The sequence below is a fragment of the Thamnophis sirtalis genome, unplaced genomic scaffold (genome assembly GCF_051295495.1).
Source record: "Thamnophis sirtalis isolate CommonGarterSnake01/CBP01778 unplaced genomic scaffold, rThaSir2_p1.2 scaffold_1, whole genome shotgun sequence".
Lineage (NCBI taxonomy): Eukaryota > Metazoa > Chordata > Lepidosauria > Squamata > Natricidae > Thamnophis > Thamnophis sirtalis.
The window spans coordinates 48742485-48764606 of NW_028261381.1; the positions used below are offsets into that span (position 1 = coordinate 48742485).

The window sequence follows — 22122 nt, forward strand, 5'->3', positions numbered from 1 at the left end:
AAAAGTTTATAAGCTATAAGCAAACATCCACCCTCCCCATTTATAGCTTATTTTCTTGATTGTTTTTCTTAGGTCACCCAGAAAGATCATTTAAAATTGTTGCAGGATGCCAGGGTTAAGAGAAACAATTTTTATAGCAGCAATAGTATCAACATGTAGCTGTTCTACTTCATTATTTACATAGAATCATAGGGCTGGAGGGGACCTTGGAGGTCTTCTAAAGCAAGGGTCCTTATACTATCCCAGATTTATGGTTAACCAATTTTTTCTAGAAAACTTCCAACAATGGAACTTTAAGAGGCAAGCTGTTCACCTATATTGCAAACACTGAAAAAATAACACTGTCATATCACCGAAGGAAATAATTGCAGTTCACCCACCTTTATAAACTCTCTATTTTGCATTGTGGCTTGATACTAAAGTGCTTACTTTCCCCCTTCTGAGCATGAATTTGCATTGAAATATAATTATTCAGAAATTAATGTGAGACTGAATTTTGCCGTTTTAAAAATAGATCCTTACAATAAATGAGGATGGATCACTTGGTCTGAAAACTACCAAATCTCACATTTGTGAGCATTGTAATGCTGCCTTTAGAACCAACTACCATTTACAAAGACATGTCTTCATTCATACAGGTACTGCTTGAATTTAAATTGTTTCTTTTATTATCAATCTGAAACAACTGACTGAATAATGAATATATTTTAGATTCCGAAGTGCAGGACATCTGGCATCTAAGCTTAGGTATTTCATGCACCAAGGTGTCAAAAAATACCAGAAAGAATGAGTGTCCTTACAGTTAACTTGAGATATATTGTGTTGCTCTTACACAGAGATGCTATGTATTTACAAGCAACCTATTTTGGCTTTAAAAAAAAAAATAGACTGGTTTCTTACTTGGCCAATGAAGGTTTTAAATATATATTATGTAGTGTCTCAGGAGCACTATTTTATTCCAGAGAGTTTAGGTGGGCTTTTTAAATTAAAACATTTGGGAGCTCCACTTGGTTGCTGGCTTCCAATAGTTAACTGTTTCATTTCACAAGAGAGTATTTAGAAATGAATGTATGTAGCTTTTAACTTACAGATGTGGAATTATATTGTTTAAGGTGAAAAACCATTTCAGTGCAATCAGTGCGAGATGCGTTTCATACAGAAGTACCTTCTGCAGAGGCATGAGAAGATTCATACTGGTGAGTATAGTGCCTTGAGTATCTTTGCTGATATTTTTAAATTTTGTTCTCCAAATCATGGCCAGGTTTGGGGTGATTTAGGCAGCTTTGTTTTAATACATGAAATAATTTAGGCATATAATTTAGTTTGCTTTTTTTTTGAAGTGGTAAAGTGCTGATAATTGATAAAAACACTGCTTGCGAAATATTTACTGTTGGGTAAATGATAAAAAGAAATATTCCAAAAGTATTAAAGCCCAAGTGCCTGTTGTATGTTTGCACCTTTCTTTTATAAAATTTAAAACAGAAAATTAAAAATGAGGTAGGGATTTAGCAAAAGATAATAGAAGAAAAAAGATTCAAAATTAGACAATTCTACTGCATTTGTGCCTTTAAAAATCTACTTCAGGAAAATCACATTTTTAAAACCACTTTGACATTAGTAGGTTTTTGGCATTTTGGTGCATGCCTTTTCATTGCTTCGATAAATATTTAGGAGTACAGTCCCCTTGGACTTCTAGATGCCAATTTTCAGACTCTTTTTTTCTGAAAAGTAGAACTTGCACATAAGCTAAGTGTTGCTTGGTGAGATATTTCGTATTTGTAAAATTACTAATGCTTAGTTTTTTTTGGTCTATATATAAATCTTGAGAAATGCAATAGCATTTTTTTTCCACAGTGAACTTGCCTGCACAAATCTTGGAATGCTTGCATTTTAGTTTTAACAGTATTTGGATTTGTGGTTTGACATCTTGACTCCTCTGTTTTTTCCAAAGCTATGCTTAATTTTTATCTTTTTTTCCTGGCTTTCTTCTGCTGCTGTTCTTCAATATTGTTGATATCTACTTAGTTAAACAATTTAGTATAAGTATGTAAACATATAGTTTATTTTCAAAAACTAATTTTCTACTGTAGGGATATGCGAGCATTCTGCACAGTTAATTGAAATGATTAGCATATACAGTATGTTTGGCATAAAAATACTTCTCCAAAAGATTTCCAACATTTATAAAGAGGAAAGAGATTGCCTAAATGTATTCTAGATGTCACTTGCAAAAATACTTCAGGTTCACTCAGATTAATTCTTCAGATTATTTTTAAATATGCATAAACCTGCTTAATTTATGTAGTTCATTAGAATATACACTTTTCTAATTTATGAAGATGTGACACCCAATAAGAAAGCAATATGTTACTTGGAAGAAATGATGACAAGAAAGGAGTAGGATCCAGGTAGAATGGATTTGTAATCTTTTTGTGACAGGGCAATTATCATTGAGAAAGCCTGCTAAGAAATTACAAACAAGCTTCAATAAACCTGTAATTCCATTGTATTAGTCTATATTGGTACATGGCATCTTGAAACTTGCAGTGTTTCTCCTCTAAGATAAATAATAGCTGAGCTATGTATAGCTTTGAACTTGATTTCCAGAACGTGTTTAAGAATGTGTGGGAAAGCAAATATACTAAAAGAGAGCCACCCTTTCCTGGGATTTTGCAGCTGGTCTGGTAGTGAGACAGTAGCAACATTCATGCTTTCATGCACTCCAGAGCATCCTTTGGAAGCAGAATCCAGGGTGCTACCCAGAATGATAATAAAAATTAGCTATAGGAAGCTTCAATCAGAAACAAAGAAGGAAGTGACATTTCCTTTTCCCTGTTGATCATTTTTTCATCCCAAAATAGAATCTTTCAGTATTACTTTTCTTGTAAAGAAGAAAAAAAGCTGGTGATCAGTACCCTTACAGCCCATTTAAATGGGGGAAGATAGGTTGGGAAAGATGTTAGATTTGAAGCATGTTTTTCTTTCCTGTAGTCCTACTTAAAGCCACCAACAGCTGCTTTTTAAACAAATAAATAAATGCTAAAACCCCGAAGTATGCAATCTGTATAATTGCCGTAGCCATATTAGGACTATCTAAGTACTGTATATAATATCAGATGATCTGTAAACTGTGCAGCAAAAATTCTCTAAATTCTTTTCCGGTGCTTCCTTGCAAATGTGTTGAACTAGGGAGAACTGGAATGTATAAGCTGTAACCTTCTGTGTGTGAAATTCTGCTTCAATATTTTAGTGGCACTTAGTTTAGATTTCAAGGGCCATGTCACTGAAATTCAACACATAATTAAAATGTATTTTATATTTAGAAATATTTTTGTTCTCTGAAGATGTTTAGATTTTGCTTCTCCGTTCATATGCAGGAAATTCACTTCAGGTATCCTCGATTTACCCCCATAATTGAGCCCCAAATTTCCATTGCTAAGCAAAGTAGAAGTTAAGTGAATTTTGTCTCCTTTTACGACCTTTCTTGCCAAAGCTGTTAAGTGAATCACTGCAGCTGTTAAGTTAGTAACATGATTGTTAAGTGAACCTGACTTCTCCATTGACTTTGCTTGTCAGAAGGTCACCCAAGAATCCCAGGACACTGCAACTGTCATAAATACATGCCAGTTGCCAAGCAGCTGAATTTTTACCACATGACATCCCCCCCCCCAAGGGATGCTGCAATGGCCATAAGTCACTTTTTTCAGTGCCGTTGTAATTTCAACTGTCACTAAATGAATGGTTGCAAATCAAGGATTACCTGTATTAAATTGTTTTAAAGAAATACTTTTCCAGTTTCATTTTCTTTCCTCTAACAGGTTAACATAGATCCCAAATTTTACCTGCGGTACAAATAGTGTTTCTAATTACCTCAATGATAATATAATGATAGATGAACAGGAATAAGCTATACTGAGTTTCAAGTTTATAAACTCCAGCTGTCCTATATTTTCCCTATAGCAGTGGTCTCCAACATTTTTGGCACCAGGGAATGGTTTTGTGGAGGACAGTTTTTCCATGGACCAGGGGGGATAGTTTTGGTTTTGCTCGCTTGCTTGCTGCTCACCTCCACCTGCAGCCTGGTTCCTAACAGGCCACAGACCATCGGTTCTTGGCCAGGGGGTTGGGATCTCTACCTTGTAGTATAGTTCTCAGAATATTTTGAAGTGCTGTCCCTATATACAAAGTCTCAGTTGTGCATGGAAGATAGGTTTGATAACTGAATTCTTGATCATATGTAGTCTGTGTGTTCAGGTGAGTGACTTTGGCAAGGGATATATTTGAGCTGTGTAGGACTTCATTTGTACCTTTCCCAAGCTAGTGTCATGTGTGATGACCTGGGGCATGGTACGGAGGCAACACAGTCTCACCTGACAGTTCAAACCACCCCTTTATTGCTCCAAATTTTTCCAAACGCTCCCACATTTCTGGCAAATCCCAGAGCAAAGTGATTACACACACACACACACACACCTCTGCAGCAGCCTCTGGCTGCAAGTAGTCCAGCACAAAGCTGTGAGCACAATGGCTGCAAAGCAAAAAATCCAGCAGGGCAAGTCAATGAGTCCAGGGGTAAAGGAACAAGGCAATTACTCCAGGAAGCCAGAAAGAAAGCAAGAAATCCAGAAAACTTCAAACTTCGGCAACAGCAATCAACACTCCATGAATTCAGCATTTGTTCTCAACAAATGTCCCTCCCTACAGCATCTCCTTAAGTCTCAGTCCTCAGGTGTGCCTTGAGAAGAGTCATTGGGTCAGTCTGCGTTGTTCTTGCCTTCTCTCCACTCTCCATGCTCGTGGATCAGGAAGGGGTGGTCCTTGCTCATCGCTTGAGCTCTGTCTCTCAAGTTCATTGCTTAGCTTCTCTTGGTCATCCTACCCCCTCCCCTTCCTCCCTGCCTGCAAGCCATCCCAATCCTGAAAGGCCCTGGCCTGACTCAGCATATTCTTCCCCGCATTCCTCCAATGCCAACAAAGCCGCCCCCTCGATTTCTGTCCTCTCCAGTTCCAGCTCATCTTCCTCTGCAAATTCAGGCTCCAATAGGGGCATGACATCATGTAATTCCTATTCCAGTTATGTAGAACAGAACCATAGCTACCATCAGTTACTGATAATTTCTCTTGAAGTTCTACATTATAATGTATATATTATAATCGCACATTGTAATAGGTTGCTAAATGAACTGGGCTGCAAAAATCCAGCGGACAACTAGATGTCAGCTGTTAGGGTTTATTATTTCTCTGTGCTGCCATCTAGTGATTGACAAGATTTTGGTGACCTAAATATGGTATGTTTATCCCATTCTGAATTTTTAATGCTTGGGCCAGTGGGACTTTATTAAAGAAAAATGTTGCCATCAAAATTAACAGTAAATCTAACAAAATCTCAGAGGTCTGTGGCAAAGGCAAAGAATCAATCACACGGTTAGAGACTCACCATTCTAGTTGGGCAAGGGAATAATATTTATTTTTATTTATTTATCTCGCCCTTATTATTTTTATAAGTAACTCAAGTGGCAAACACACACCATACTCCTTCCTCCTATTTTCTCCACAACAACGTCCATGTAAAGTGAATTGGGCTAAGAAAGGGTGACACTAAAAGTGGGACTAGAACTCACATCTCCCGGTTTCTGGCCTGATGCCTTAACCACTAGACCAAACTGGCCTAATTAAAAATTGCTCATTTTCCAAGTACCAAGTTGAAACACGATAGCCGTATTTACATTTTGTATGCTTAGCGGATGGTTTTCTTTTCCACATAATAAGCACCCAGTAGCCTGTCTCTCAGAGCACATTTCCTTTAAATTCATCAACCAGATCCTGCACAGTTCAGCAGCTTTCAGCTGCTCTCCACTTTTTCTTCTGCTTTTGATTTCCAAGCTGAATCACTTTGCAGATCTGTTCCTCATGCTTCATCTTCCTGAGTTCTTAGTTCTATTGCCTGTTTGAGATTTTCATGGAAGTGTTTGGCATGGAATCCAGATTTCTTAACATTATATGACTACACCTCTCCTCCTTTTGGAGGGGAAGACTTGCTCTTTTCCTTCCTTTAGCTTCCTTTAGTCATAAACAACTTCTCTATTGCATATATTTTCTTTCTAAAGCCTTGGCCAGAACCTTTGACTGATCATATTTCTCATTGGCCTTGTAATTACTAAGGCTAATTCCTTGACCAATCCACATGGTTCCTTTAAGGTACATCTTGAAATTGCCGTTTCCTAGCAAGGCAGTTATGGTCTTCTTTCTATTGAAGAATACAATTAGCTCTCTGGCACATTTGGTAATAATATAACCTCACTCCCAAGTGTCTCCCAGAATAAAACACTTGCAGTATACAGACCAGAATAAATACTGTTTTTCTTCATAATCTCTGACTAAGGTTAATGAGACTATATTACTAATATATCTGAATGGAATGTGGCCTATTCACATAGCATGTTGAATCTTTTTGTGAACTCAGCCGTTATGATTTCTAAACCATGGTTTATGATATTTATAACCTTAATTTTATGTATAAATCTGATTATGCCTCTGGTTGCAGAGGTCACTTTGCCATTGGCAATATAATACAATCCTTAGAATGTTGCGTAGCTGCATCCAGATGTGGCTCATTCTATAAACCATGGTTAAAACAGTTTAGGAAAGGGGCACAATCTGAGATTCAAGTGCTGCATATGTTTCCTGAAAACCTTGAATGCAGACCCTTTCACTGTAACTGAAGGAAGAAATGATCAAATATGCAATTAGGCAGTAATCACATTAATGATGCATAATTTTAATTGCATATAAACAAAGTAATAGTAGAATCTGAATGGGGATGGCAACAAATAAATATAATTAATAAGTATGTTTTGTTTTTTTATCTGAACTTACTCCTTTTTGGTTTGCTGCCCCTGTATGCCAAAAGTATACAAGCAATACTCTAGGACTAAAAAAGATAATTTGCCAAACAAAAGTTGCAGCACAAGTTGACTGAAATCCTCAATTATTTTTAAACCAATGAGACTGAATTGGTTTAATTTCAAATATTTATTACAATGTAGAGGTTTAATTGAAACCAAAATAACACATTTTATGGGAAAGGAAACAATAGATTAAAAAAGGAGATGAAAAGTATTATTGGGGGGGGGAGATAGTATTAAGTAGTCCTTTAAGATAACAGGACAAATTATGTTAGGCTTCCTAAATAATTAACTGATGGCAAAATAAAACCCTTGTCTGGCATGTTTTGAAAAGGAGCATATGCAGGGAGAAGCAGTTTTCTACAAAAGTCTCCAGTATTGCTAAGACTAAAGGCTAATCAGTAAGAAATGTGTCTTTTGTTAACAGAATTTTAGCAGTTGTTTAATATTTTTGTTTTTTCTATTATCTGAGTATTGCCACCATTACTTATCTACTAATTTGTTACTGGATTTCTCTTTACAGACATGTTTTCCAAAACCTTTATTCCATGCTATATGAAAAAAAATGAGAATCGTGTTGCAACTTCTTATCATGAATACATTTTATTTTTATAAGTGATTATACCCCAAAACTTCATATGGCTCACCATGTCCCACATATTCAGCAGAGTAATCAGCCCTAGAATCTGCAGTAGTATACTTTACTATTTTAACAAATGTTATTCACTGTAAAATAGTATACTGCCTGTAAATATTTGGAAGCTCATGGTCAAGAGTAGCAGTATCAGCCACATGGATGTTTGCATAAAAGATAACTCCATAACATATTCTATAGTTTTACAGTCGATCAGAATGTATACTTTGAGGTAGTTTTTTGTACATGTTGTATTGTGTGATAAAAGGACATGTTTGACATTTCAAAGAACACACATCCGTGAACCTACATTTCAAAATCCAAGATACTATTAATGTCAGATTTGTCACAGTATGATTACTTTTGCTATTTGTAACTTGATAACTGATGTACAGATAAGATTTTTATCTAGGACTATAATCCGATTCGTACAATATGCTGCAGTGATCATTTGTTTTAAAAAAGCTCATAACAGCATGTAACCACTTGCATGAAGCAGAATTTGCCTTCTGAAAAATTCTAGAGAAAACCTGTACTTTTTTCCCCATTTCTTATTTCAAATAATGTGATTTGTCCTCCAAATCCTACCATGGAATAGTCCATCTTTTCCACAAAATGTTTTCTTCCCCTCCCTGAGTTGAATATAAGAGTGAAGATATAAAAACCTTTGAAAGCAAAATCTTGGTTTCAAAGGTTTTCTTCACTATTTTTAAAGTTAAATAATGATTCACCTTAGGCTTTCATACTCAAACAAATATTTTATTTCTTCTGGTCTATGAATTATGTTTGAATATGTGCCATCAAGTCATTTTGCATTCCTAGTGACTGCATAGATTTTCTCCATGATGATCTTTCTTTCACCTGATCAATATAGACTCAACTCTTTCAACAGCATACTCCTCAGCACTGTACCTGAGTCCATCCACCTTGCTGCCAGTCACCCTCTTCTCTTTCCTTCCACATTTCTCTGCCTCAGAGCCTTCTCCAGAGAACTAGGTCCTTCTATAATAAGTTCATTAGGATAATTTGAGCTAAGTCCTTTATGCCTCGAGTTGAATAGCAATCTCTTTCTTTGCATTGTGACAGGTTGTCAGTGAAGATTTTGAATTGTGGTTTATTTTACAGCTTATCATATATTACATTTATTGTGCACTTTCGGTTATTAGAAGCAGTATTAGACTAAATGCTAATGCAGATAGTCCTCGACTTACAACCTCAATAGAGCCCAAAACATTTGTTAAGTGAATTTTGCCCCATTTTATGACCTTCCTTACAACAGTTGTTAACTGAATCACTGCAGTTAGTAGTAAGATAAGTTAAGTTAGTAACAGTTGTTAAGTGAATCTGGCTTCCCCATTGACTTTGATCCCAGGATACGGCAACTGTCATAAATATGAGTCAATTGCAAAGCAATCTGAATTTTGATCACATGACTATGGGGGTGCTGCAATGGTTTTAAGTGTGAAAAACAGTCATAAGTCACTTTTTTCAGTGCTGTTGTAACTTCAAATGGTCACTAAATGAACTAACGTAAGTCGAGGATACCTGTATACATAAATATATAATTTTAAAGATATTTCCAATATCAGATTAGAACTTGAAACTAGAAGAAAATTACAGTTAGTACATTTTTTTTTCATTAAGAATTTTTTGATTGAGAGCTGTTAGCTCTGTGAAAAATAGAGAGTAAAGTACACTTAGAGATCAGATTTGACAAGCAGATAGCAGATCATCAAAAATAAATTTATGAAAAACTGTTTTTTCACTTAAATGCTTGGTTATCAGTTGTGGTAGTTTTGAAAATACAGAGCCATTGTCACTGTTTAAAGAACTGAAATTAACTAGACCTTATTAACTGTTGTGAATGGTGCACATCTCATTTTCAGGCAAAACAAATAAGGGTGTGTTTTATGGGAAAAGATAATTTTTAGCATATATTTGAGGAGTTGGAATGTAGATCCCAGAAAGTTATTTTTAAAAAAGGATTTAAAAACTATAGTTATAGTTTTTATGTTTTTATGTTTGTGTACATTTCCAAGAAAATCCATGATATTCCTACAACCCTCAAGGTCTAGGTTTTCTTGATTTGGCATGGAATTACTTTTTTTCTTCAGGAGTAGTTTAAAGAAAGTTCAAAGATAATTTTGATTAATCTAAAATTATACTAAAGATACCGTACAACATTTGTCCGAGGAATTTACTTTCTTTCTATATTGCCTAACTAAATAAATGTAGAATTGGGATATTTAATTAGTTAACAAATGACTACAGTATATTCAAAGCTAGTACAATTACTTGATCTCTTTACAAAAGTCAGAAAACAATTTTTGTACAAACGTTTTACTATTTTTAAATTGCTAGATGGTAAAGAAATATACCACCCACCCACCCCTAACCATCACATAGCTTTTAATGTCAAAAACCTTTTAGGAGAGAATACGCATCTACTTGTTTTACATTTCTAGTTCTGAGACACCCGAGTGAAGATATATATATATATTCACTATATATATTCAATGCTGGTTTTCATTCCAGATTGTATGTTCTGAATATTATGGCATTTTCTTGTCAAGTTTTGTGGTGGTATCTTACTTGTATTTGACAGTAAAAATTACTGCATGTTAGCATGGAAACATATGTATATCTTATTTCTCATTTATTTAACAACACTTTCTCATTTATTTAACAATACTTTCTATTTTTATTCTTAGGTGAGAAACCATTTCGATGTGATGAATGTGGCATGAGATTCATACAGAAGTATCACATGGAAAGACATAAGAGAACTCATAGCGGAGAGAAGCCTTACCAGTGTGAATATTGCTTCCAGGTAATTAAAGAAAGACAAAAGAAAGATACAGTGAATATTGTTAGAACTATTTGATTAATATGACTTCATGTAATTCATCTCCATATTGTATATCAGGGAAATAAATATAAGCAAAATGATGAACTTATACAGGTAGTAGTCCTCGTTTAGTATCCATTCACTGACTGTTCAAAAATTTAATACTGCTGAATGTGGGGTATTTAAAAGGGATTCTTGTAGTTGTGACAATTACAATATCTGGTGGTCATGTAACATTTGTGACCTTCATTGCCAGCTTTCCACAAGCAAAATCAATGAGGAAGCTGTTGGGAAATTTCAAATGGCAATCATGGGACACTGCAATGGCATGGAATTGCCATTGTAAATATGGCATCTCTTCTGAATGTGCTGCTTAGTGACAGAGTTCCCAGTCCCAATTACCATTGGTAAGCAAGGACAATCTGTATTATAGTAGGTGATGTTAACGTGTGTCTTGTAGAAGGGGAGCACATTTATTATTATGTTATTTGTAAATTTAATTTTTCAGAACCTTTACTTGAATCTGGTTGAATGATCATTCAACAAGGAAAAACATAAACTCTTAAGGAACCATGTTTTTAGCTGCAGAAAAAACGAGAGCAGAGAAGCTGAGACAAATCAGTATTGTTAAACCGAATTAAAGGGTTGGATTTTGTAATAACTTAAATTGTTTTAACATAAATTCTGAGCCATATCTTTTGACATGTGGGGTTTCACACTGTAATTTGTCTGTAATTCCTTTCTGGAGTTTTTAAAATTATCAGGTTAGCAAAATGACTTATGAAGACTTCCCCATGTCAAAAAATAAATTGGCCAAAAGCTTGTTTCTTTTTCCTTCTCTAATCCAAACGTGTTCCCTGTAGTTCTTCTCAAGGACTGATCGTGTACTGAAACACAAACGCATGTGCCATGAAAACCGTGACAAGAAACCCAATAGAAGTGCCACCAAAGTTGGCCTTTTGGCTCCTGATGATGATCAAGGCTTCCCTATATCTTTGAAAGACTGTTCTTTGCCAAAAAAGAAGAGGCAAAAAACTGAGAAATTGAAATCTTCTGGGATGGATAAAGAAACTGGGACAGACAAATCTGAACATAAGAAAGATAAGAATGATTTCTTGCCATTGTATGCTGGCAGTACTAAAATAAAGGATGAATATATGGTGGCGGAATACGCAGTTGAGATGCCCCATTCTTCTGTCACTGGAGGCCATTTACAGGAAGCAAATTCCGGAGAAATACACCCACCTAAACTAGTGCTCAAAAAAGTTAACAGTAAGAGAACCCTCAAGCAGCCACTAGAGCAGAGTCAGACCATTTCATCCCTAGCTTCTTATGAAGACAGCAAGGTTTCAAAATACGCCTTCGATCTTGTGGATAAACAAGGCTTACTGGATGCTGAAGGCAACGCTGATATTGACCAAGTTGATTCTTTACAGGAAGGTCCCAGTAAACCCGTCCACAGCAGCACAAACTATGACGATGCAATGCAGTTTTTAAAGAAGAGGCGGTATCTCCAAGCGGCTAATAGTAACAGCAGAGAATATGCTTTGAATGTTGGCACTATTGCTTCACAGCCGTCGGTCACCCAAGCAGCTGTTGCAAGTGTGATAGATGAAGGTAGCACAGCGTCGATATTGGACACATCGGCACTGAATGTGGAGATTAAAGGAAACCATGACAAAAGTGTCATTCCAGATGAGGTACTTCAGACTCTTTTAGACCATTATTCCCATAAAGCCAACGGCCAGCATGAAATTGCTTTCAATGTGGCTGATACTGAAGTGACTTCCAGCATATCCATAAATTCTTCTGAAGTCTCAGAGGTTACGCAAGCGGAAAATGTTGGAACAAGTTCTCAAGGCTCCTCCTCTGATAAAGCCAGTATGTTACAGGAATATTCCAAGTTTTTGCAGCAAGCTTTGGACAGGACGAGTCAAAATGATGCCTATTTGAATAACTCAAGCCTTAATTTTGTGAACGACAACCAGACTCTTACGGGGCAACCAGCATTCTCTGCTATTGACAAACAGGTCTATGCATCTATACCTGTTAACAGTTTCCGATCAGGAATGAACTCTCCCCTGAGAACAACTCCAGACAAGTCTCACTTTGGACTTATAGTTGGCGATTCCCAGCACTCTTTTCCCTTTTCAGGTGATGAGCCCAATCACTCTTCAACCTCCTCCACCCAGGACTTCTTGGAACAAGTGACCTCTCAGAAGAAGGCAGAGGCACAGCCTGTCCATCAAGCATATCAGATAGGCTCATTTGAGCAACCCTTCAGGGCTCAGTATCATGGAACGAGAGCTGGATTATCATCTCAGTTTAATACTGCTAATGGACAAGTGAACCTGCGGGGACCGGGGGCAAGTGCTGATTTCCCAGAATTTCCTTTGGTGAATGTAAATGATGCTCGGGCAGGGATGAACTCATCACCTGATGCAACCACAGGCCAAACATTTGGCTAAGAAAACCTGTAGAAATAACATTGGCACTTTACCACAGGTCTGTTGAGAATGAGTGTCTTCTGTATAAAATGGCTTCTATACAGATTGAAGGCCTTGTGTTATAATGAAAAAGTAAGCTGGTACAGCATATTAATAATTACTTTTTAAAAATTAATTGTCATTCTTTTTGAATTGCCTTATAAGTGGGTGCCCACTGAAAAGGCAGGTGTCTGTTTCCTTTTTTTGAGATCAGGAATTTGCTGTGTTGAGATTGATTTTAAAAAATGAAGCAAACCAAAAAAAATAATAATCCAGTTAAGATATCTCTCCCTTAATAAATTCCTAGTTTGGTTAACTTTGATTATTTGCGAGAGAATGATCATTATGAAATTATTCATACTGCATTTCCTAATTAGTCTAGTTATTGCACTTCATCAGGGAATATAAATAAGCTGTACAAATCCAAAAGTTTAAATGTCAGGAGATTGTAGCTAGAAGCTACAAAGCATTAGGGGGTGGGGGTCTTATTTTAAAAAAAAATCTGTTAAATCCACATAATCACCCTTTTATTGGTTTCCTTTAATACACTTTAATGAAAATAATGATGTTTGCTAGACACATTTTCCTATTTAAGTGTTTGATTAATTAAAAGTTATTTAAAAGCTAAGTCCCTATTATTCATGCATTTAGTTTGTAATTAATTTTACCAGTGATGATAGTTAATGAGATGGTTAGATTTTAGCTAAATGCTTTGCAGTCTATGTTCCCAGTTTTGTAATGTTATATAAATGATAAAACTTCAGGATTTACAATTTAACTGTAATTCATCTTACAAATTTGCAATAATTAACATTAGAGCACTTAGATCCTTCCTCATATTTCTCCTTTAAAAAAAAAATTCAAAACTATTTTTGAGATTTAGGCTCATTATCCAGCATTATTTTCACTTTACATTGTAGATTTTTTTTTAAAAAAAATTAACAGTGAAAATAAAGGGGATGCCTTAATATCCACAAATTAGATTTGCTTACCCAGAAACCTTCTGCACTTCAACTTGTTAGATACTGTAAACTTTCTCTAAAGCAGTTATCCTTGGCACACCTCTTAATATGGATGAGCAATTTTAGTGAAGTTTTGCCAGTCAGGGCTGGTGAACAGTGTCAGTGACAGAAAGCTATACAGTCCCTATTTTAATATATTTCATACATAATAAAGTGTAAATTTTATCCCTTTCCCATTTTCACTGTAAAATTGTCCTTAGTTAAACAGTGTGCTGCAACAATTCTATATACACTTTTTAAAATGGCATGGTTTTACTTAACATAAAATATTGGGAGAATTTAAAACTTTTTAAAACTGAAAAGATGATTTTTTATTTCAGACTATAATAGAAACATATTTTATTCTTTTCATGAATTCTAATCAACGTATCCATTAATAGAAAACTTTAGGTAATATTACTGAAAGGCTGTGTGTTTCTCTTTCCCAAATAAAAATAATTCAGATAGGTAAGAAGAGGGCACATTATTTTAAAATAAATTCCTTGCTATTGTCTCTCAAAAAACCTAAAAATTTGGTTAAGAAAAAAAATCCAGAGTAATTGTGATTTTTGTTTAAACATAGCTTCCTATCCCATTGGCAGTTTTCCTCCTCCTACTTCTTCAGTAGAAAATCAAGGCCATCATAATATTTACCCGAGAGTTCTGGATGGTAAGATAATCTCTTTAAATCTATTTGTGAATCTTTGTAGATTCATATTCTCAATATTGATCATGCATTTCTTTCAATCACAATTAAGCAAATGCACCCCATTTTCCTCTACACAACGCCTACAAATTTAAATACCTGATTAAACAATCCCAATAATGATGCAGTTATACACAAATACTTCTAAAGAATTAATCTTCCTTTTTTCCCCATTTGCTAGTTGTATCTCTGCCCCAATAACATGTTAATTTTAACTAAGCATTTCCAGCACGATCTCTCAGTGTTCCCCTATTTATTTAGTTCACATAATCATAGATTATGTTCTAGTGAAGTAAGCAAGATTGGCAATTAAAACAATGTAGACATGTTCAGCAGCTGGAATAAAAAGCTAAAAAAACCATTTGCGGATAGCCAAGAAGAACCCAAGATGTTTGCAGCCAGGGTCTTTAAGAAACTGTAGGTGTTTACTTCATATGAACATACCCAATATGAATAAATGAATATTGTAAAGGAGGCAGAGAATGAACTCTAGCAGACATCCAAAGTGCCTCATGTGCATGGCTACAAACATCAGAGTGCTTGATTATGATGGCTTCTTGAGATGCATTGAGGGAAATTACTCCATAACATCCTTAAATCTGCAGCATTCCCTAATTGGAGAAGGGGTGCTTTAGCAAGAAATGTTTAACCCCAAAATGGCATAGAAGGATTATACATGAAATACCTCATGTATGAATAGAAGCGTTAACTTTGGTGTTTGTATAAAAATAATGTAAGATCCCAAATTACTTTTTACCTAAAAGCAGCTTTCTAAATTAACTAGGGTGAAGTAATTTAACAGGTCTATTTCATACCCACAGTACATTGTGAGATAGTACTACTAAAACTATATTTTGCTAGAATAAAGCTTTATTTCATTTGATTTAGCTTGGACCTTATAGCTGAGGTCCAAAAATCCTGTTAAATTCAACAGTATATTTACAATAAGGTTGACTATCCTTTGGTGTCAGCTTTTAATGGAAGTATACTGCTTAATTTTAAAAATTCTTATTGTCTCAGTCTTTCTTTAAAAAAAATGTAAATGAAGGACTTGGTTTTTGATTTAGAGCTGAAATAGCTACCGTATCATTTTGGGGGCTCAATGACTCAGGCTGATTAATTTACCAAGAATGATTTATTTAAAGAGAAATGTGATGAACTGCAGTGCACTGCATGTTTGAAGAACAGTTAGAAAGATTTGTTTTTCATTTACGTTAGCTCACCTTTTTTGCATTTTCTGAAATTGGTCTAAAACTTTTAATATAGATTCCAAGGTAAAGCAGGTTGCCACAATATTTCAAGAGAACAAGTAATTTGTTGAAACCTAAAATGTTTTTGTAATTTCTGTGGAATATCTGATAATTCCCAAGCTTGTTTTTCCCTTGTTTCTCTTGAGTGGTGTAAAGTCATGTAGTAGAGCTGAAACTATGACTGTAACTTTAGCCAAGCATATGGCAGAGAATTTGTGTAAGTGCTGCAAACAAAGAAACTCTGGACAAAATGAATGAAATACAGTATAATGTCATATGCTTGCTTTTTTTCCTTATTTATTTTGTGATTTTAAAAGGGGAATTCAAATCAATAGTGTGAATTAATTAATTAATTAATTAATTTAATGATAGCTTTTGGATTTTATTTCCATAGTTTTGGGATTATCTTCAGAAATAGATCCACTTGGATACATACAACATATGTTCTATGTTTCCTCAGATTATTTTTAATGATGTGTGTAATATGTTTCATGAAAATTTGAAGAAGATCCAGAGTGGATCCAAGATTAGCCTGCTTGAATATTTCAGTATTAACTTGCTTTGTATTTGTAAATTTGCAGCCTAAAATTTTGTCGGGTAGAAATTCTTACTCAAGTTGCAGGGAGATATAGATATTAGAATATAGTTCAAAAATTTAGAAAACAGAAATGTGTTTGTGATCTGGGTATTTCATTTGGTAAAACCTCATGTAATTTTTCCAATTGATGAAATTATTAATAAAAACTATGTTTATATTTTTTAAATTCTGCTCAACAGAAGCCTTGCAACTTTTTGAAATGCTTTTCATTTCTGTTCATGCATGTTTTTAGGTATGCAGGACTTATAACTATTCTTTTTGCGTGCAGGGAGGATGTCCTGAGGAAGTATTACAATGAATGAAAAACAACATTATGTTAAATTTAGCTTCCATTATTTTTCAATTAATTTGTTTCAGGGAAGTTTTCTAATTGGTTTTGCTATACATATAGAAATCATTGTTTTTCTTTTCAATAATAAAAGAGAGAGAGAGAGAGAGAGAGTTCTTTTGGTAGTAGACACAAATTGAAGCAAGCAATGTTCTCAGAGTTGTTTCTTGCATTCTTTACCCCAGTACATGGAAAATAGAAATATGTAAATGTTTATTTTATTTTTTTATGCAATATTGTTCTGTAAATATGAGTTATTAAATAAGGATGTACCTATGATTGAATCTTTTGATTCTGCACAGTTAAGAGTTTATATATAAAATATAAATGTGTCTTGACAATCAAGGACTTACTGTCAGTCTTCCTTTATGATGTTTTATTAATGTTATGCATTCCATTTGTTAGACTTGAGTACCAATGTGGGAATTTGTATTGTCTGTAAAGTATGTAATGTTTTTACAGCTTGTTTTTAAACTAAAAAGGAAAAAAAGAACCTTGTATATAAACAGATCATAGTACTGCTTTATATCAGGAGGCATATGATGTACTGTATGTAAGCAATAATGCCTAACCATGCTAACTGTACAAGTAGCATAAGGATAGTTCCAAAAACTGTTTGGGGAATTCAATAGTTTTGTTTAAGTTAATGTTTTAATCAATAAATCCAACATTTTGTTCTGTTTGAAGCATAATGTTGTTTACACAGCACAATTGGAGTTGCAGGAAGAACAGAGTTTAGATCTGTATTGCACCTACCACACACATTCATTATGAAACTAATGGCTCAATTGCACTTCTGTAAGAGGATGAAGACTACCCCAATGTCAGTGTCCTGGAAGGAAGAAAAGACTTTTCTCCCACACCATTTCTGTGCCGATTGAAAACATGAATATGCATCTCTATAAATCAGATTTGTGCAATATAAGGAAATAGTTCTGTTCATATTATACACTGCAGTTGAGCATTGAGTCATAGTTTATTTTTATAAAATTGCTTTTTGCTATAGGAATTATCAGCTGATGAGATGAGCTTTATTTAATTCAAGTGAAAGAAATCAAAAAGTCAAACAGAAACTAAGTTTGAACTGTGGTTTCAAGCTGTACAAAATTGAATAACAGCATTAGTTGAAAACTTGTTTCAGTGGGGGAAAAGATTTATAAATGTAAATGACCTACATTTTATAGGAGGAAATGTTTTTAAATGCTAGTCATTTATATAATATGTGCTTTGAAGGATTTGCTAGTTCACTTCTGTCACTTTTAGTACACTGGTATCTTTTTATATGTAATGTATGCTTTTTATTATTGTAGCAGATCATTTCAGTAGAAGGAATTTTTGCAACAGTATTTGGGAAAATTTTGTTGTTGGAAACTATACTGGATTTTGTTTGTGTAGTTTTGTCTTTATTTTAACAGTGTTGAGAAAAGAATCCTGGTATTCAAATAAATCCAACTTTAATTTTAGAGGGCACTCAGTGAACTGTGTGATCTATAAATGGGTCCAGAAATAGGATAATATTGGAAGAAAACATAAAGTTTTATTGTACAGCCCATTAAAGCATTCTATGCTCGGACTCAAGGAAAGAACAGAATTCTACTGGAATGCATTTTCTGATACAGTATTTGTTTTCCTGAAATCATATGCATCCTTTAACTTTCAATTCATAAAATCCCCTCTAATATCAATGAGTATCTATTTTAATGTTAACACAGTATTAGCATACAATAACAGATCTGTTTTACTGTTACTTATGATTTCATCAAAACCAATTAAATTCCCAGTTTGAATTTAAAAATATGTATAAATAATAACAGACCATTTTGTATAAACCTTGAATCTATAAATTTGTGTAATTATTTTGTATTTGAAATAAATTGGGTGATGCAGGATTCCTGGAATATCAGGAATTTTGTGATGACTGTGTGTTTCTGTGGTGATTGTGCACATATGATGGGTTCCTTTATTGGAAAAATGAAGGTGGTTATAAGAAACAAAAAAAAAATACTAGTGAGCACTCTTGTATAATAATTCAATTTTCCAAAACATATATTGTGCAATTCTTGAAGAAAGTGCCACATTTTCAGGCACTGATAGTTTCCCTCCCCCCCCCTCTCTCTTATCACTAGAATCATTTCATTCATGTAATTCACTCCTAATGATGTCATGTTTTTAGTTTTTGCTTCATCTATGTTTGCCTTTTCTTTTTTCTTTGTGCTTTAACAAATAAAATAATATGCATATTTTTAAAAATATGATTCCTTAAATACAGCAACTAAAGAAATAAAAAAACTTGTTACTCTTAGAACTGGATAGATATTATAGACAAATACTGTTTTGCTCTTTTTTCCATTAATCTTCCTCTGAGCTCAGATTAAGGTTGTATTACAGCCAAACCTTGTATTGTATTTCCAGTCAATTCCATTCAATAGTAGCAGACTATAATGAACTCTTTAAGTAGAATCCAACAGCAAGTACTTCCTGATAATTTGGCCAGAACTACTAGTAGGAATAGAGAGTTAGTATAAAAATATTTTACTCAAAAATCAAAATGTGAAATATTTTCCTTTACAAATATTATTTTAAAGAAAATGCTTAAGGATTCTGAAATGGGGCATTAATGCTTCACTGCCCCATCATTATGAACTTTCATTTTTTTTAAATGCTAGAAATTGTTTTCAGGTACATTGTAATAACTGTAGCTTATATGAAACTAGGTTATTTGGCATAAGGGATAAAATGGTTTGAATCGAATATATGTGCAGGCAATAAGAGTTTAATCATCCTTACTCTCTTACAAGCAGCATTGAAATCATGCAGGTTGCATCTCTCTAAAACAAATACTCATGACAGCCAATTTAGTACATTTATACAGGGATATTATTAAGTCAGAATTTTCTGATAATTTGTGGGAGAAACTGGAAGCTTCCTCAATTGTTCAATGTCTCTTACCTTATTCTAATTCTTGATGAGGGTGCAAAGCTGAAGACAAATGTTACCGCCATGCCGAAGAATGTGTGGGTGAGGTCAAGAGGAGGGTGGGATAAAAGCAGTGTCATGCCATAAACCAGCTATTTCCCCAAGGCAATTTAACATCCATTCTACCAACGAAAAAAGAGAGTTAAACAGGGATGTGTACTAGCCCCTTAATCGTTTACATAAATGACTTGGCAGATTACCTAGCCAATTTGGACTTTCATCCTCCTAAATGGAATGAGAAATCTATTATAATGTATACAGGTGATGTAATTATATACGCTACTTCCATGTCGGGAGCACCGAAGCGCTGAAAGGATCAGCCAGTGGCATCACTTTTGGCTGGAGGACGTCTAGTTGGGAGTATCTTTTGTTGCTCACTGAGGTAGTGCCCATCTCTTTACTTGCAGTCACCCATTTTCAAACTGCTGCATCACCAGGAGCTAAAGTGTGTGATGGGAGCTGACTCTTACCCATGGTGGCAACTGGGTCTTCAACGCAGAACTTCCAATTGTCAGTCCATTGTTCTAACTTCATGAGCCACTGTGTACCTATGTGGTTATATTATTTAGGACTAATATAGGTTTCAGTGGCACCACTGTTGCCTGGAGGACACATAGTTGGGAACATCTTTCATTACCCACTGAGGTGGTACCCATCTACTTGCAGTTGCCCACTTTCAAACTGCTGCATCACCAGGACCAAGAGTGTGTGATGGGAGCTGACTCTCGCCCATGGTGGCAACCAGGTCTTCAATGCAGAACTGCCAATTATCAGCCCAGTGTCCTAACATCATGAGCCACTGTGTTCCTATGTGGTTATATTGTTTAGGACTAATATAGGTCTTAGAAGAACATTGAAGGTTCTTACATAATTCTTCAAGAGGATAAATTGAAAATTATCAAAAGATCAAAATCCTGATTTTTGCTAGGAGAGCATGTCTAGTGCACAAACAGGCAATTAAGTAGGTAAATAATTCTTTAGTATCTGGGGATGGGTTTTCATATTCCTATATTGCCCGAAATGCTCAAAGAATGCATTTGCCCTTATAGTCTTGTAAACGAAAAAAGAGTTCTATATTATTTATAGCAAAAACACTGGACAGATGCTCAATAGTGAACAGTTGGGGTTTAGCCCACTAAGCAAATTGAAACTAAATTTTGAAGATCAAATCCAGGTGTCTCATCTTAGTCACTGTATAGTAGACCATAGATATCTATACTAAATGACTGGCTAAAACTACCATTTTCTCTCTGTTCATCTGTCTTTGGAGGGCAGATTTCCGTCTGTTTGGAAGCGATCCCTGATGATAAAATCAGGTTTCCTAGATCTCTCTCCTATCTGCTGTGCTCTTCCTGCTGTGTTGAAATGATGAATACAGACACAGACCACCAGGCTGTTCTAAATTGGCTTTCAAATCTTACCGTTGACTACAGGAGGTACATAGTAGTACCTGTGGCACATTTTATGCAATTAGAAGTATTTAGATTTAGAAAAGTTACTAAAACTAGAAGCCCTGACTCTTGCTTAGTGTGATATCCTCCCTTCAACTTTATATTTATCAGACTCTCTGATAACTACAGTATTTGTTGAGCCATCTAAATAAATTTAGCTCTAAAAGTAGCAAAAACTGCTGCATTATGTGTAAACTTCACCCACAAATGGTTACTAATAGTTCTTCTTGTTAGGGGATAGTTCTGAATTGTTTTGTTTTATTGAATGTACTTTTGTTGGTCAATGACCAAAATAAAGTTTATCTCTTTCAGTTTAACTGTTTTAGAGGAAAAATAAAACTTTATGTTTCTGGGACATGGAGGTTCCTGCAATCTGGAGAAGTTAAATTTCCTGAACATGGTTTTCAGTGTTAATTCAGGAGGAAGTATGAAATGCTGCTGTTGTCTCCCCATACAGCTTAAGCCTCTATTTATTAGGCATAGAGTATGATCCCATAACAACATACACAGTTGCTATATTTTGCACCGCAGCATGTATATTCTCCAGGAACTGACTTCCAGCAAAAGATGGTTGCTCAGTGGAAATCATGGTGACAAAAATGATCTAAATTTTAATCTTTCATTGATATCAATATTCACTGTGTTTATATAAATTAATATTTTGATTCATAGAAAGACTGAGTTTAAACATTTAGTTAAGGGCTAGTATGGCCAAGCTTTAGATACCTAACTATATTTCACAGCTTAGCTTGCGTCTTTTTCATTGTTATATTAATATTTTTTAAAGTATCTTATTTTGTATGTTTTCTTACAAGTAGTCTTAATAATATTTAACAACATCGTGCATTTAATAGTAATGTTAATATTTTAGCTCTTTTTAGTAAGTTATATACTAGGCAATAAAATTACAAATGATGTTGATCATTCCTTCTTGTTTAG

General features: G+C 34.7%; 1 protein-coding gene across 4 annotated transcripts in view; it reads left to right on the forward strand.

The window, feature by feature from the left end:
• Window positions 1-18674, forward strand: part of ZNF148 (zinc finger protein 148) — a 48270-nt gene extending 29596 nt beyond the window's left edge. For 3 of the 4 annotated variants that reach the window (XM_087711668.1, XM_087711654.1, XM_087711661.1), the window contains exons 4-7: window positions 515-638; window positions 1113-1196; window positions 10251-10369; window positions 11251-18674. In XM_087711668.1, coding sequence (XP_087567794.1) covers window positions 515-638; window positions 1113-1196; window positions 10251-10369; window positions 11251-12855 — 1932 coding nt within the window. In that variant the 3' untranslated portion in view covers window positions 12856-18674. The remainder of the gene's footprint in view (window positions 1-514; window positions 639-1112; window positions 1197-10250; window positions 10370-11250) is intronic. The other variant, XM_087711675.1, reaches the window with a different exon arrangement.
• Window positions 18675-22122: the final 3448 nt, after the last annotated feature.